This window comes from Mirounga leonina, unplaced genomic scaffold (genome assembly GCF_011800145.1).
Source record: "Mirounga leonina isolate KUSES-001 unplaced genomic scaffold, KU_Mleo_1.0 Mir_177, whole genome shotgun sequence".
Taxonomy (NCBI): Eukaryota; Metazoa; Chordata; class Mammalia; order Carnivora; family Phocidae; genus Mirounga; species Mirounga leonina.
Genome location: NW_023270459.1, coordinates 1,372,660 through 1,389,001, shown reverse-complemented (window position 1 = coordinate 1,389,001; position 16,342 = coordinate 1,372,660). Strand labels below are relative to the sequence as shown.

The following is a 16,342-nucleotide window of genomic DNA, read 5'->3' as shown; positions in this document are numbered from 1 at the left end:
AAAGAAAGAAAGAAAGAAAGAAAGAAAGAAAGAAAGAAAGAAAGAAAAAGATATCAAAGATGTTTTCACATCCCACTGCAGTCATTCAGGCCTCTCAAACATCTATACACTCATTGAAACTTCTGAGTTACCATAATTTTTTGAATGTTGCTAGATCTTGAAGTTTAATGCATTAAGAAAGAAGCACATATCTTACTGCATCACAAATTTGTTTAAAAAAAAATACTTTTAGGGGTGCCTGGCTGGCTCAGTCAGAAAAGCATGCGACCCTTGATCTCGGAGTCCTGAGCTCGAGTCCCACCTTCGGTGTAGAGAGTACTTAAATAAACTTAGAAAAATATTTCTATATCTATAATTCAGTAGCACTGGATTGAGAGTCAGTCTCTGAAATCTGTGTACCCAACCAGGGGAACTGCTATACTTTGTGGGGGTTTTGTTGTTGCTGTTGTTTGAGAAAGAGAGAGAGAGAGATCACAAGCAGGAGCGGCAGAGGGAGAAGGAGAAGCCGACTCCACTGAGCAGCGAGCCCGACTCGGGGCTCCATCCAGGCCCGAGATCATGACCTGAGTCGAAGGCAGACACTTAACAGACTGAGCCACCCAGGCACCCAGGAATTGCTACACTTTTTTTTAAAGATTGATTGATTGATTGATTGATTCATGAGAGACAGAGAGAGAGAGAGGCAGAGGGAGAAGCAGGCTCCCAAGGAGCAGGAAGCCCGACGCGGGACTCGATCCCAGGACCCTGAGATCATGACCTGAGCCGAAGGCAGACACTTAACCATCTGAGCCACGCAGGCGCCCGGAATTGCTATACTTTGATTTACAAAAGCCTAGTGGTTGGGTCATTTTATCTACCGACAGGAAAGGAGAACAATGAAAAACCTGGACCCTCCACACTTATCCTGCTGCTGGGGGAACCCCCAAACATATTGTGTGGCAAGCCACTCTCAACCTTCAAACAGCCCACGAAGGTTTAAGGAAAATTCTCACTCGCTTCAAACAGTCCACGAAGGTTTAAGGAAAATTCTCACTCGCTCCCACCTAGACCCCAGGGCAATATCTGGAGTTCATGGCATTCATCATAATAAAAAAGCTGATTCTTATCCAGCCCTAACTCAGGCCACGTTCTCAGCATGAAATTTCATGCCTCATCTGGTTTAATCCTCGCAAAAGCCCATAGGGTATGTACTATTATTATCTTCCTTTTACAGGTGAAGAAGCCAGGGCTCAGCGAGGTTAAGTGACCCGCCTAGGGCGCCCAGCTCAGAAGCAGCACTGCCTTTCCTGGATTTTGATTTTGTGCTTTCAGTATGCCTTGGGGTGAAGTGGGGGTTCTGGGGGGGGGGGAAGGAATCCAGGGGCTAAACTTGGAGAAGGAGGAAGGAGGAAGGAATTTCGAGGAAGAGGAGCCCGCGGGAAGGGATTGGGGAATCCCCTGGGTCGCAGGCCCCAGCTGCTTGGCACACCTGGGTACCGGGGGATCTGGCAGGACCGGGGCTGGGGGCCAGTGTCGGTGCCCTGGGGACTCCGCAGTCCCGGGGTGGGGTGGCTGCGGGACAAGCTCAGCCTTACCTGTCCCCGGCGCTCATCTGGTGGTCACCCTGGAGGCGGCGGCTGCGGCGTACCAAACCTTCCTGGGTCCCCCTTCCCATGCCCCACCCTGGGGGGAGGTGGACGGGTGGGCGTGGGGCGTCCAGGACCGGCTGGACCTGTGCGACCCGGGGCCCCGGTTGTCTGGGGAGCCTGTCACTTCAAGAAGGCAGGCCCTTCCGGGGCTGGGACAGAAGTGGGCGGCAGGATGCGGGGGTGCCTACAAACTCATAAATACCGCCGCCTCATTGGTGGCCCCAGACGTGCGCGCGTGCGGGCAGGTGGCGCCCCGAGGGTGAGCCAGGGACCGGGAGGGAGTCCCCTGCCCAGCTCCCAGCCTCCGGGCTGAAGGTCCTGGCCCAGCTGGGCGCCCCCGGCAGGTCCTCCGGGAGCTGGAGAGCAAACTGGAGCCGGGGAGAAGGGCAGTGGGTATGCAGGTGCAGGGCTGGGGGAGATTGGGGTCACCAAGGCAGGATGGGATGCCAAGGAGGGGATAGAGGGGAAGGGGCCGCTCCAGGTAGGATAGAATTCTGGGGGAGAACCTGGGGATGCAGTGGGGGATTGGGGTCACTAAGACCAAAATGGAAGGCTGGAGGCGGAAATAGGGAGTGATGAGCTCTGAGAGCAGGGGGCAATGCTAGGGATGGAGGCCATAGGGCCAAGAAGCTGGGGTTGCTAAGAGCAGGGTGGAATGCTGGGGACGGGGTTGCCAAGGACAACTTTCTACAGTGAGTCCCCAACCTGTCTCTGAGAGTGAGCTATGGTTAAGAACTAGGGCTCTGGCACCAGGACCCCTGGCTTCCAGTCCCGGCTCCATCACATCCTAGCTGTGCACTGAATCACTGTTGCTCACTGTCCTCATCTGTGATATGGCGGTGATGATCTGAGCAGCCACCACACAAAGGAATGTTGTGAGGCTCCCATGAGTTAATCTATGCAAAGTGCTTAGCACACAGAGAGTCTCAGAACATTTGGTGGTTGGTAGTGATCAATATTTTTGTTTTCTCTCTAGCATCTGGATAATCACGCCCTTGAAGACGTCCCCGCCATCCTGCCTCCCTCCCCGGTCATTGCCCGATCTCCCTCCATTCTCCATCTTCCCAGACCCTTTGTGCTGTTCCTGACGGGATCTGATTTACTGTGGACCCCTCCCCTTCCCCATCTGCCCCCCCCCACTGTCCCCTTACCATGCGGCCCCTTTGTCCCTGCTGGTCCTGCTACTGTCTGCTCCTGATTTCCTCCTTGGGAGTCCAGGGGACCCCAGTGGCTCCCAGGGCTGACCCTGAGCAAGTCCACCTCTCTTACCCAGGTAAGTTTCTGGGACCACTTCCTGGGCATATCCCAGGGAGGCCCAGTGGGTTGGGGGCTCAGGTATCCCATGTGGATTGCTGTGGGACCCTGGGCTGGTGGCTTGTTCTTCCTGAGCCTCAGTTATCTGCCTCGGTTAAATGGGGGTTCCAAGCAGTGGTGCAGCTGACTTTGTGGGAAATGATTATGGTGCCCAGACTATAGTAAACGTTCTCCGAAGGGGACTGCTGTTGTCCTTGCTCAGTGTCCCCACAAAGCTGCCTCCTGATCCTTGATCTAAGGGTGGTGGTAAGGCCTTGGACTCTGGACCCTCTGGACCCAAACTTCCTGGGTTTTAATCCTCCCTTTGCTACTTACCTGCTGTGTGACCGTGGGCAAGTGACTTAACCTCTCTGGCCTCTGCTTCCTCCTCTGGACAATGGGTGGATACTAGTGTGGCCTCATAGCGGGGAGTAAATGAGATATTACCTGTGAAGTGGCGAAATGGAGTGTAGCCATGGTTCCCACACATTTTTGTCTCAGAGTCCCTTTGAGCAGCTAAAGATGATTGAGAACGTCAAGGAGCTTTAGTTTATGTGAGTTATATCCATAATATTTGCCGTATTAGAAATTAAAGCTGAGGCATTTAAACATTTTTAAGTCATTTAAAATGAGCAGTAATAAATCCATTCTGTGTTAAGGTAAGTGGCATTTTGCATGAAAAATAACTACTATACAAAAGAAAAGACATCTAATGAGAAGAGTGGCATTGGTTTACATCTTTTTAAGTCTCTTTAATGTCTGGCTTAATAGGAGACAGCCAGATTCTCCCCACATCTGCTTCCGCTGCTGTCTGTTTCAATATGTTGCTTTGGATGATATATACGAAGAAAATTTGGTCTCACACAGACTCCGGGTTGAAACAGGGAGGAGGATTTTATTTTATTTATTTATTTTTTAAAAGATTTTATTTATTTATTTGACAGAGAGAGACACAGCCAGAGAAGGAACACAAGCAGGGGGAGTGGGAGAGGGAGAAGCAGGCCGCCCACCGAGCAGGGAGCCCGATGCGGGGCTTGATCCCAGGACCCTGGGACCATGACCTGAGCCGAAGGCAGACACCCAACTGACTGAGCCACCCAGGCGCCCCAGGAGGGGAATTTTATTTTATTTTATTTTAAAGATTTTTATTTATTTATTTGACAGAAAGAGATACAGTGAGATAGGGAACACAAGCAGGGGGAGTGGGAGAGGGAGAAGCAGGCTTCCGCCTGAGCAGGGAGCCCGATGTGGGGCTCGATCCCAGGACTCTGGGATCATGACCTGAGCCGAAGGCAGATGCTTAACGACTGAGCCACCCAGGTGCCCCTTATTTTTTATTTTTAAAGATTTTATTTATTTATTTGACAGAGACACAGTGAGAGAGGGAACACAAGCAGGAGGAGTGGGAGAGGGAGAAGCAGGCTTCCCACTGAGCAGGGAGCCAGATGCGGGGCTCAATCCCAGGACCCTGGGATCATGACCTGAGCCGAAGGCAGATGCTTAACGACTGAGCCACCCAGGTGCCCCTTATTTTTTATTTTTAAAGATTTTATTTATTTATTTGACAGAGACACAGAGAGAGAGGGAACACAAGCAGGAAGAGTGGGAGAGGGAGAACAGACTTCCCACAGAGCGGGGAGCCCAATGTGGGGCTTGATCCCAGGACCCTGGGATCATGACCTGTGCCGAAGGCAGACGCTTAACGACTGAGCCACCCAGGCGCCCCCCGGGAGGAGGATTTTAAAAGGAGTTTCAAATAATTGTGCCTATTCCTTTCTGATACTGCACCCAAACTCAACACACAGCCCTTTCTGTCTGTCTTTCAAATAATTTTAGCTTTTTATTTTGAAATAACTTTAGATTTATGGAAGAGTTGCAAAGATAGTGCAGAATTCCTGTACCCCCCTCACCCAGCTTCCCCTAATGTCAATGTTTTATGTACTCATCATCAAAGCTAAGAAATTAACATTGGCATTATATCACTAATTGAACTATGGACTTTGGTCATTCACCAATTTTTCCACTAATCCGATCCACGATCCCACACCTCATCCCGCTGCCATCTCTAGTCTCCTCCTATCTGTGACAGTTCTTCTTCAGGCTTTTCTTGTTTTTGCCTTTTTTTTTCTTTATGTCCTTGACAGTTATGAGGAAGATCGTTTCTTAAAGGTTAGTTGCACTGTAGAATCTGAAGCCACTCGAGTGAACTGGCTTTGGCGTTTGTTGACCAACTGACCTTGGACAAGGCCCTTTGTCTGGAGACCTCTATAAAATGGAATGACAGTAAAACCCATCTCGTGGTGCTACTGTGGAAATCCAGTGAGGTGACAAGGGGTCCCTTGTTTGGCCTTCGCAGTAAGAATAGCAAATCCGCTCCTACTAAATGCATCAGAGGGATAACTCACTTAGCCTCATATTGGATCGTAAACTGTAGGTTCTGTTGTTACTCCCATGTTATAGAAGAGTAAACCAAGCCTCCTAGAGATGAAAAGTCTGACCCCGGGTCACACAGTCTAGAATTTGTAGCCCGGCAGGCTGGCTCAAAGAGCCCACGGTATTTGTTTTAGAACTTTAACTTTGTACTAATTTTAGATTTAACAGAAAATTTACAAAAATATTACAGAGCTCCCATATTCCCCTCACCCGGTTTCTCCTACTGTTGTGTTAGCATCTTACATAATTACGGTATGTTTATTTATTTTTTAGAGAGTGCGCATGTGCATGCAGGGGGAGGGGAAGGACAAAGAGAGAGGGAGGGAGAGAAGCTTAAGCAGACTCCACACTCAGCCTCATGACCCTGAGATCATGACCTGAGCCGAAATCAAGAATTGGACACTTAACTGACTGAGTCACCCAGATGCCCCAATGTGTTTATTAAAACCAGGAAGTTGGGTGCCTGGGTGGCTCAGTCAGTTAAGCGTCTGCCTACAGCTTAGGTCTTGATCTCAGGGTCCTGGAACGGAGCCCCCAAATTGGGCTCCCTGCTCAGCGGGGAACCTGCTTCTCCCTCTCCCTCTGCCGCTCCCCCAACTCATGCTCTCTCACACACCTCTTCTCTCTCTCTCTCTCAAATAAATAAATAAAATTTTAAGGAAAAACCACAGGACATTAACATTGGTACAATATACTATTAATTAAACTACAGACCCTGTTGGAATATCAGCAGTTTTTCCCACTTGGTTATTTCATTATTTAGAATTTAGCTGTTCTCCTTAGTCACCTCCAACCTGCCAGTGGCTCAGTCTTTCCTTACCTTTCATGATCTTGACATTTTTTAGTACCAAGCAGTTATTTTGTAGGGTAGCCCTCATTTGGGGTTTGTCAGGTATTTTCTCCTGATCAGAATGAAGTTATGTGCTTTTCTGGCAAGACTATCAGAGCTGTGATGTTGTGTCCTCCCCGATGCCTGGTATCAGAGAGCTCACGGTGTTGACATAGCTCATTGCTGTTACTGGTGATGTTGACCTTCATTGTGTGGTTACAGTGGAGCCTGCTGGGTTTCTCCATCATAGGATTTTTCTTCTTCCCTTTGCACTTAATAAATATCTTGGGGGAGATTCCTCGAGACCATGCAAATTATGTTTCTCTTGGAACTTTCGCCCACTGATTTTAGCATACGTCAGTGGATCTTGCCTGTAGCAATTATTAGCGTGGTGTTTGCCTAATGGTGATTTTGTGGCTTTCTAATTCTTCTCTCCGTCTAATGGAAATTTTACTGTAAGGAAAGCTGTCCCTTCCCTCCATCTATCCATCCATCCATCCATTCACTTATTTATTTATGTATTTCAGTATAGACTTACAGATATTTGATTCCTTGGGTTAAATATCCAATACTATCATTATTTATTTTGTGGCTCAAATTGTCCTGGATTTGGTCTTTTGGAATTCCTTCGGATCATCTGTGTTCTTTCGACAAACCCCTGTCATTTCTTGAGCACTCCCCCACTTTCTGACACCACATGTCATTCCAGGCTTATCTTGTGTATTTCCTGCCCTGTCTTTGGAATCAACCGCTTCTGCAAGGATCCCTGGTTTCTTTCACAGGAGAACGGGTATTTAGAAACTAAGATCTGAGCACTAGGTGTGCTCGTGGTTACCGAGGTATCACAGCTTCCAGGCCCTTTCACAAACGTGTGTGTGTATCACATGCGCATGCACATATCTCCGTTTCCGTATCTATCTGTATGTATATAGCACTTACCATGAGATCATACTGATACCTCTGATTCTAGTCCAACATCACGGGCTTATTTTAGCCTTCTTCTTTCCTTATTTATAACTTCTTTCTCCAGCATTGCAAAACCTACCTCCCACTTCTACAGTATACTTAGGTATTTGTTCAATGCAAGTATAGGCATAAAGCAGCTTCAGAATTATTTGCCTGTGTCCCTGTGAGAACATTTACTAGGTGACAACATGTATGTGCAGTCCTTTTTCTCTGTAGTCTTTTTTTTTTTAAGATTTTATTTATTTATTTGAGAGAGACAGAGAGAGACAGAGATAGCGACAGAGATGATGAGCAGGGAGGGGAGGGAGAAACAGGCTCCCTGCTGAGCAGGGAGCCCGACGTGGGTCTCAATCCCAGGACCCCAAGATCATGACCCGAGCTGAAGGTAGACACTTAACCAACTGAGCCACCCAAGTGCCCCTTCTCTGTAGTCTTTTTTTTTTTTTTTAAAGATTTTATTTATTTGACAGTGAGAGATACAGCGAGAGAGGGAACACAAGCAGGGGGAGTGGGAGAGGGAGAAGCAGGCTTCCCACCGAGCAGGGAGCCCGATGCGGGGCTCGATCCCAGGACCCCGGGATCATGACCTGAGCCAAAGGCGGGCGCTTAACGACTGAGCCACCCAGGCGCCCCTCTCTGTAGTCTTTTTAAAAGCATTTTTTTATTACTGAATTACATGTTGACATCAAATTTTATGTTAGTTTCATAGTGATCTGACAATTTTCTTCATTACTCGGTGCTCACCACAGTAAGGGAAATCACCGTCTGTCACCATGCCATGTTAGTACGATATACTTGACTATATTCCCTTTACTGTACTTTTTTCATCTCTGTGACTTACTTATTTTATGACTGGCAGTTTGTACCTTTTCGCCATAGTCTTACAGCGTCCAGTCAAGACCTATCCCATGGTGACCCACTCCTTCGGTGTGGTTGCTTTATTTACTTTTTAAATAAAGTTACATCCATTGGTCAGTGTTTATATTCCATACTGGCTTCTTCCTACATTGTTATTGTAATTGTTAGTTTATTTTGGGTGTGTGTGAAGGAAATATGGAACACGATTATAATTCTGAGAGTCAGAATTACACTAAACAATTACACTAAAAACACTAAATAGTGTTTTCCATCCTGGTCTTTCCTGCTCTGTACCTGTCTCCCCTTTTCTACCCCGTTCCCAACAACCCCATGTAAGGAACCCATGTCTTTCTTTTCTGCTGTATCCTTCCTGTATTTCTTTCATACAGATGAGTAAATACCTGTGTCTATCCTCTTAGTGAAGAATAGGTGCCTATTGACACTCTTGTGTCAATACTCTTGTGTACTTTGCTTTGTTAATTTCCCTGGCTGTCCTGGATGTCATTCCGTAGCAGGTCCTAGAACTTGTCTTCGTTCTTTGGATAGCTCCCTTATGCTCCACTGTCTGGATGTTACATAGCCTATTCGGCCCCTCTCTTGTGGGTGGGCATTTTGGTCAGTTCTGATACGTCGTGATTACAAACAGTGCTGCAATGAAGAATCTGGTGCACATGCATTCTCCTGTTCCCTGAACAAGAATGCATGCTCTTAACATCAGACTATACCATGTGGTGGGTTGAAAACCTTGATGTGGTTGCTGGCATTTAAGAATTTTGAGTTAGCACTTCAAAGTTTGGATTTATTGGGGCGCTTGGGTGGTTCAGTCAGTGAAACGTCTGACTTCAGCTCAGGTCATGATCTCAGGGTCTTGGGATCGAGCCCGAGCCCCGAGCCCCTTGTTGGTTGGCTCTGCACTCAGCGAGGAGTCTGCTTGTCTCTCTCCCTTTGCCCCTCCCCCGGCTCATGCTCTTTCTCTCTCTCAAATAAATACATAAAAAATCTTAAAAAAAAAAAAAGTTTGGATTGATCTATCTATCTATCTATCTATCTATCTATCTATCTATCTATCTATCTCTGTTCCTGGCATATAAAAACCACCATATAGAGACTTACTCTAGAAGTTGACAGATTTGGGGGCCCTGGCCTTGCTTCCTGCATGGAAGCAGAAGCTACACCGCAGTGAGCGATGGCAGCCCCTTTAAGACAGGGCGGAGTCTACGGTTTGCTACACACTCCATCACTCTCTGCTGCCTGACTCCTTCCAGCCGGCCTTTGTCCCCGTTTATATTACCTGGCAGGTTTCTAGACATCTGAGTTTATAACCCCTCAATGATATCATATATGCAAAATGTTTGGCATGAGGGCTGCACGCAGTAAATAATCGTAGTAAGAATAATATCCATTCACTCATGTAATCCTCACTGCACCATCCCAAGTGCTTTGCTTGTATTTATTCTCCTGAGCCTCATAAAAACCCTTAGAGTAGAAACCATTATTATTCCACTTTACAGATAAGGAAACCAAGGCGCAGAGAGGTGAAGTGATGTGCCCAGGGAAGCGCAGCTTGGAAATGGCAAAGCTGAGGTTTCACCTGGGGAGCTCCAGAACCCGTGTCCCTAATTACTAAGTGTTCCAGAGCTGTTCGCTCTTGCCCCTCGCTCTGTCTGCACATCCTCCCCTGCTCCAGCTCAGGCCTCACAGCCCGGCCCCGCTCTGCTCCTTTCTCCCCAGGTGAGCCGGGCTCCATGACTGTAACCTGGACCACATGGGTCCCCACCCCGTCCGAAGTGCAGTTCGGACAGCAGCTAACGGGCCCCCTGCCCCTCCGGGCTCAGGGCACCTTCAGCCGCTTTGTGGATGGGGGCCTTCTCCGGCGGAAGCTCTACATACACCGGGTCACGCTGCGGGAGCTGCTGCCGGGGGTCCAGTATGGTGAGAGGGGCCCCAGGCCCGAGTGCTCATGGGGAAGCAGGAAGAGGAGTGGGGGATAGAGGAGAAGCCACCGCTGACAGGGGGCCCAGGCCGGGCTGGTAACTGCTCTGCTGATCTGCAGCCTATTGTATGAGACTCTGGCATGAGAATGGAAGGCTCTGGGGCCTGGGGTGGGGTGGACCGAAGGGCATGGGTCGGAACCCCTCGATCCCCACTTCCTCCCCCCACCAAGTGAAGATGGATTGCGGGGTGGGGAGGAGGCAGTCAGGGCGTGCTCCTAGCTGACTGTGACCTTCCCCTTTCCCTCAGTTTACCGCTGTGGCAGTTCTCAGGGCTGGAGCCGTCGGTTCCGTTTCCGGGCGCTGAAGAATGGTCCCCACTGGAGCCCCCGTCTGGCTGTGTTTGGGGACCTGGGGGCTGACAACCCGAAGGCCTTCCCGCGGCTGCGCAGGGACACCCAGCAGGGCATGTACGATGCTGTTCTCCACGTGGGTGAGGCATTGACGAGGGTGCACCTGAAGGCGTTGGGTGGGGCTTGGGTGGGAGGTGATCCCGGGGCTATCGAGGGCACCGCGCTGGGGTTAGTGTGGTTCTGAAGGGACAGGCGATGAGACACGGGCCCTGGAGAGGGTGTCTGTGGTTAACCAGCCTGCCCAGGTGCAAATCCCAGCTCCAACACGGAGAGCCGTGTGTGTTATTGGTTTTGTCCTCTGCGTTATTACAATGAGGGCTAAGGCTGCCCCAGAATTCATGGCACTGTCGTGATGACTACATGGGTGACGTGGCTTGGCATGCTGTAAGTGCCGTTATTCCTTGTCACCATCATTGCTGCTGTGGCTTCAGGGGACAGGGACACACTTGGGAGCTGGAGATTGGGGCTGACATGGTTCACAGCCGCAGACTCTGGAATCAGACTCCCAGGGCCTGATTCCTGGATTTTTACTAACCAGCCCTGTGACCTTGCGCAAGCACCTAATCCCTCTGGGCCTCAGTTTCCCCATCTGAAGTGGGGTGATAATAACATCCACCTCAGAGGGTGTTTGGAAGATTCCGGTGATCAAGTATGTAAAGCATTTGGAACTGTGCCTGGTACAAAACCAGTATCAGATCGTGTCAGTCTCAACGTTGTCATGGGAGGGGACAAGAAGGTGAGCAGAGATGGGGGCCAGTGTGATCAGAGCATGGGAGACCAGGGCAGTCTCAAGGCGGGGTCCTCAGGGGCCAGAGGTTCAGGAAACAGCTCCAAGTGCACATGTGGGTGGGTGTGAGGTAGGGATTGCAGAACCGGGATGGCTCGGGGCTGGGGGTTGCAGAGCCGAGCAATTGGGTCTCTTGGTTCCAGCAAGCGGAGAGCCGGGTCTGGGTCCTCACTCTCTCCCTGCCGCCCCCCCCCCCCCCAGGAGACTTCGCCTACAACATGGATCAGGACAATGCTCGAGTCGGGGACAAGTTCATGCGGCTCATCGAACCTGTGGCCGCCAGCCTGCCCTATATGACGTGCCCTGGGAATCACGAAGAACGCTAGTGAGGGCCTGGGGCTTCAGGGCGGGTGAGGGCCTGACCGGTGCAAACAGACGTGTCCTTCTTAGTGTCTCACTTTAGTCCCTCATCCTGCAGCAGGGCATTAGTGGTATCAAGAGGAGAGGAGATGGGGGCCGGGCTGGGAGGCAGACCTGGCCTGGCAGTGGGGAGTTGGGGGCCGGGTCGGGGAACCCAGACTCTCTCCCCACCTTTTCACTTTCTTTTACCCAGCAACTTCTCTAACTACAAGGCCCGCTTCAGCATGCCAGGGAACAACGAAGGCCTGTGGTACAGGTAATCTGGGGAACCCTGAGGACTGGAGGATGGATGGGAGATGCCAAGGAGACCCCCACCTCTGACCTACGCCCTCTGACCCCTCCAGCTGGGATCTGGGCCCTGCGCACATCATCTCCTTCTCCACCGAGGTATACTTCTTCCTCAGTTACGGTCACCACCTGGTAGAGAGACAGTTCCACTGGCTGGAGAGCGACCTCCAGGTAACATGGGTGGAGGTCCCCTATAATCCCCTGCCCTGCCTCTCCTCCCCACCCACCCCTCCCAGGGCTCACTCGGGGCTCTTCTCTCTAGAAAGCCAATAAGAACCGGGCAGCCCGGCCGTGGATCATTACCATGGGCCACCGGCCCATGTACTGTTCCAATGCTGATTTGGATGACTGTACATGGCATGAAAGCAAGGTGAGGACCCCCTCCCTGAGGCGGGGTGCTGAGAGCCAGGAGGGGGAGGGGGGCGGCCTGAGTCCCCATTCACTTCCTTGTGCGCCCTGCCCAGGTTCGCAAAGGCCTCCGTGGCAAGTTCTTTGGGTTGGAGGATCTTTTCTACAAATATGGTGAGTGACCTGGGGGACTTCCAGCCCCAGGACCCAGCCCGCCCTCCCCCCACCGCCCCGCCCAACCTCTCCAGGATCAAACAGCTTGACCCCAACTTGTTCTGTCTCAGGGGTCGACCTGCAGCTGTGGGCTCATGAGCACTCCTACGAACGCCTGTGGCCCATTTACGACTACCAGGTGAGGCTCAGGGAAGGCCGAGGGCCCATGTGGCTGGTGTCGGTGGACCCTTGGACACCTGGGGTTTGGCCTGGTGTGACACGCTCTTCCCCCTTGTCCCTGTCTCCAGGTATTTAATGGCAGCCGAGAGATGCCCTACACCAACCCTCGAGGCCCGGTCCACATCATCACAGGATCTGCCGTGAGCACCACGGGGAAGGGTGCCTTTGGCTTCTTGCCTCTTGATTTTTACTGCCTCTTATGCCTGCCTGGGGGGCCAGGTGTTTATACGGCTGCTGTCACCAACACTCCGCCCAGAGAGCTTAGGTAGCCCTAGTTGCAGGCCCATTGTACAGATGTGGAAACAGAGGCTCAGGCAGTCAAATACTCGTTCAGTCTCAGGCTCAACAGGTGGCAGGGGTTGGGGGGGGCTTGCTCAAGTTTACCAGATGGATCCAAAGACAGACGGCTTCTTATTATCATCACTGCCACTGAACTCCAGACTCGATTCATGTTCCACCAAACTTCTCCCTGACGACCGCTTTCTGTTCCAGGATCCCACATTCGAGTTAGTTATCATGTCTCCAGAGTCTTTCATCCTGCACATTTTAGAAAACTCCTGGCCAGTTGTTTTGCAGAAGGCCCCGTGGTCTGGGTTTATGTGTCATTTTGCTGAGATTCAGGTTATGCATTTCGGGCAAGATGATCACAGAAGTGATGTGTTCTCCTCGGTGCATCGGACCCGGGGCTCCTGCCGTCCATGTGTCTCTGAATCACCTGGTTAAGGAGGTGTCTGCGGGTTTCCTCCACTGTAAAGCTATTATATTTCCCTTTCTAATTAATAAGTAACTTCAGGGAGATACCTTTCGGCCATGCAAATCTCCCAGCACTCCTCAAACTTTCACGCACTGATTTTTGAATCCTCCAGTGCGTCCTGCCTGCAACAATTATTACTGAGGTGTTCTAATGGGAAGTTTCTATTTCCCTCATTCCTCCTAGATTTATTAATTAGAATCTCTCATGAGGAAGAGTCATCCCCTCGGTTCCATTTATGTAGTTCGTTATTGATTTATACCAGTGTGGACTCATGGGTAATTATTGTATCCTGTGGGCGATAAACCGATATGACTGTGATTTATGCTGTTGATCACCTTGCTCCAGTTTGGGCCACTGGGAACTCTTCGGGTCAGGGCCTGTGTTTTCTTTCGAGTGCCCCTGTCATTTTGTGAGCTCTTCCTTATTTTTTGACCCTATGGGGTGTTCCAAGAATCCTCTTGCGTTTCCCTGCCCTTTCCCTGTCTGCCTTGGAATCACTCACTTCTGCAAGGAGAGAGGGCTTATTTCTTAAGCTGGTTCTTATAAATTAGTAAGATCAAAGTAAGAAACACTTGTGATAAAAACTCAAACAGTGCACAGGGTGCCTGGGTGGCTCAGGCAGTTAAGTGTCTGCCTTTGGCTCAGGTCATGATCCCAGGGTCCTGGAATCAAGTCCCGCATCAGGCTCCCTGCTCTGCGGGGAGCCTGCTTCTCCCTCTCCCACTCCCCCTGCTTGGGTTCCCTCTCTCGCTGTGTCTCTCTCTGTCAAATAAATAAATAAAATCTTTAAAAACAAAACAAAACAAAACAAAAAAAACAACTTGGATCATGCTTCATCCCCTAGGGGTTCTCAACTTTGGTGGACATTACATGGGGAAGTTTTAAAACTCCGGCGTCTGGGCCCCATTCCAGAACAAACACCAGAATCTCTGAGAACGGGACCCTGGCAGTGGCCCAGGTAGCCACCACCTGGAGCAGGAAATAGAATGTTATCAGCACCAGATGGCGCCTCACACCCCCTGGGTGATCGCTATTCTGAACTTTAATCAGCACAGATTAGTTTTCCTTCATTTTCAAATTTTGAAATTATTTCAGACTTACAGAAAAGTTGCAAAAATACAAAGACTTTCCATATCCCCTTTAACAATGTTTCCCAAACATGAACATTTAACCACATCTCTTTTTGTTATGTTTTGTTTGTTTTTGAGAGAGAGAGAGAGAGAGAGAGAGAGAGAAACAGCTCGTGGACGCATGTGAGCAGGAAGGGAAGGGACAGAGGGAGAAAGAATCCTGGAACAGGCCCCACACCCAGCGAGGAGCCCCACACAGAGCTCAATCCCATGACCCTGAGATCATGACCTGAGCCGAAATCAAGAGTCAGATGCTCAACCGACTGAGCCACCCAGGCGCCCCAACCACATCTGTTTTAATCTCTATTTTATCTTCTTATTTGTCACAGCTATTATCATATTATTAATATTTTTAATATTGTTATATTATGTATAATTAATGATTATTAATATATTATTTCTCCTGGAGAGATCATTTGGGACTATGCCATTATCTGGCGATTCCTCAGACTTTCACCGTGAGTTTTACCACCTATTGATGATTCTTGCTTCCATTAATGATTCCAATGATGGGTGCAAAAGGGTGATTTTTCAAGGTCCCGCATGGTCTCTGCTCATGTCGCCGGGCGTATCTCCTGCAAGGCTGAGCAATCGCTCTCCCCCAGGCACTGGTGACTTAAAAAGCTTTCTTGGGGGCGCCTGGGTGGCTTAGTTGGTTAAGCGGTTAAGGTTAATGCCTTCAGCTCAGGTCATGATCCTGGAGTCCCTGGATCGAGTCCCGCATCGGGCTCCCTGCTCGGCAGGGAGTCTGCTTCGTCCTCTGACCCTCCCCCCTCTCATGCTCTCTCTCATTCTCTCTCTCTCAAATAAATAAATAAAATCTTTAAAAAAAAAAAAAAACTTTCTCGGAGGGTCTACGGCACGGCCAGTGTTGAGGTGCCCCGGTTTTGTCCATTCTTCCAATTGCGTTTTCCCTTTTACTGTACATCGTGGCCACCAACACCTTGCTTTGTGATGGCCACGCTATGATTTATTTAACTGACCCCCACTGATGGGCATTTGGGTGCCTTCCAGCTTAGGGCTCTTACAGAAAATGCCGCAGTGGGCAGTCTCTCACAACCATGCACTTTTCTAGAAGTCTTAGTGAGATCAAGGCTTAACAGACTTTGTCTTCCTTGGAGGCCTCAGGGTCCTGGCCTGGGAGGTTGTTTCTGCTCCTTGTGGGTCCTCCACCCACCCCAGCCCTGGGTCTAAAGGATTCTGTCTGGCAGGGCTGTGAGGAGCGGCTGACCCTCTTCTCCCTCTTCCCGAGGCCCTGGAGCGCCGTGCGCGTGAAGGAGTACGGATACACGCGGCTACAAATCCTCAACGGGACCCACGTGCACATCCAGCAGGTGTCAGACGACCAGGTCAGTGAGCGGTGGCCCGATCACCTGCCCGAGTAACCGGGCCCAGCGGGTTCTGGAGCTGAGTGGTTAAAAGCATGGACTCCAGAGCCGGAAATCCTGGGTTCAAATCCCGCCTCTGCTACTTACCAGCTGGCTGACTTCGAGCGACTTATTTCAACTCTCTGAGACACAACTTTCCCATCTGTTAAAGGGGATGATAATAGTTGCTTGACCTGTAATATATAAAGTGCTGAGAACAGTTTCCAAAGCATGAAAAAGGCCGGTGGTGGGAGCAGGTGGAGGGAAACCAGTATGATGTGTGCTGGGCAGAAGTGGCCCAAGGTTAGAAGGACCTAAATAATCATGGCTCACCTTTCTTTATTTTTGCCATTGTAATTTTATTGTATTTTTTTTAAAGATTTTATTTATTTATTTGAGATAGAAAGAATGAGAGAGACAGAGCATGAGAGGGAGGAGGATCAGAGGGAGAAGCAGACTCCCTGCCGAGCAGGGAGCCTGATGCGGGACTCGATCCTGGGACTCCAGGATCATGACCTGAGCCGAAGGCAGCCGCTTAACCCACTGAGCCACCCAGGCGCCCCT

At 50.0% G+C, this 16,342-nt stretch overlaps 1 protein-coding gene across 1 annotated transcript in view; it reads left to right on the top strand.

The window, feature by feature from the left end:
• The first annotated feature begins 2,780 nt into the window (after positions 1-2,780).
• The window catches only part of ACP7 (acid phosphatase 7, tartrate resistant (putative)), a 15,061-nt gene continuing 1,499 nt past the window's right edge, over positions 2,781-16,342 (top strand). The window contains exons 1-11 of the mRNA XM_035023572.1: positions 2,781-2,901; positions 9,739-9,939; positions 10,249-10,431; positions 11,340-11,463; positions 11,692-11,754; positions 11,843-11,957; positions 12,049-12,156; positions 12,251-12,308; positions 12,419-12,486; positions 12,596-12,667; positions 15,623-15,760. Coding sequence (XP_034879463.1) covers positions 2,781-2,901; positions 9,739-9,939; positions 10,249-10,431; positions 11,340-11,463; positions 11,692-11,754; positions 11,843-11,957; positions 12,049-12,156; positions 12,251-12,308; positions 12,419-12,486; positions 12,596-12,667; positions 15,623-15,760 — 1,251 coding nt within the window. The remainder of the gene's footprint in view (positions 2,902-9,738; positions 9,940-10,248; positions 10,432-11,339; positions 11,464-11,691; positions 11,755-11,842; positions 11,958-12,048; positions 12,157-12,250; positions 12,309-12,418; positions 12,487-12,595; positions 12,668-15,622; positions 15,761-16,342) is intronic.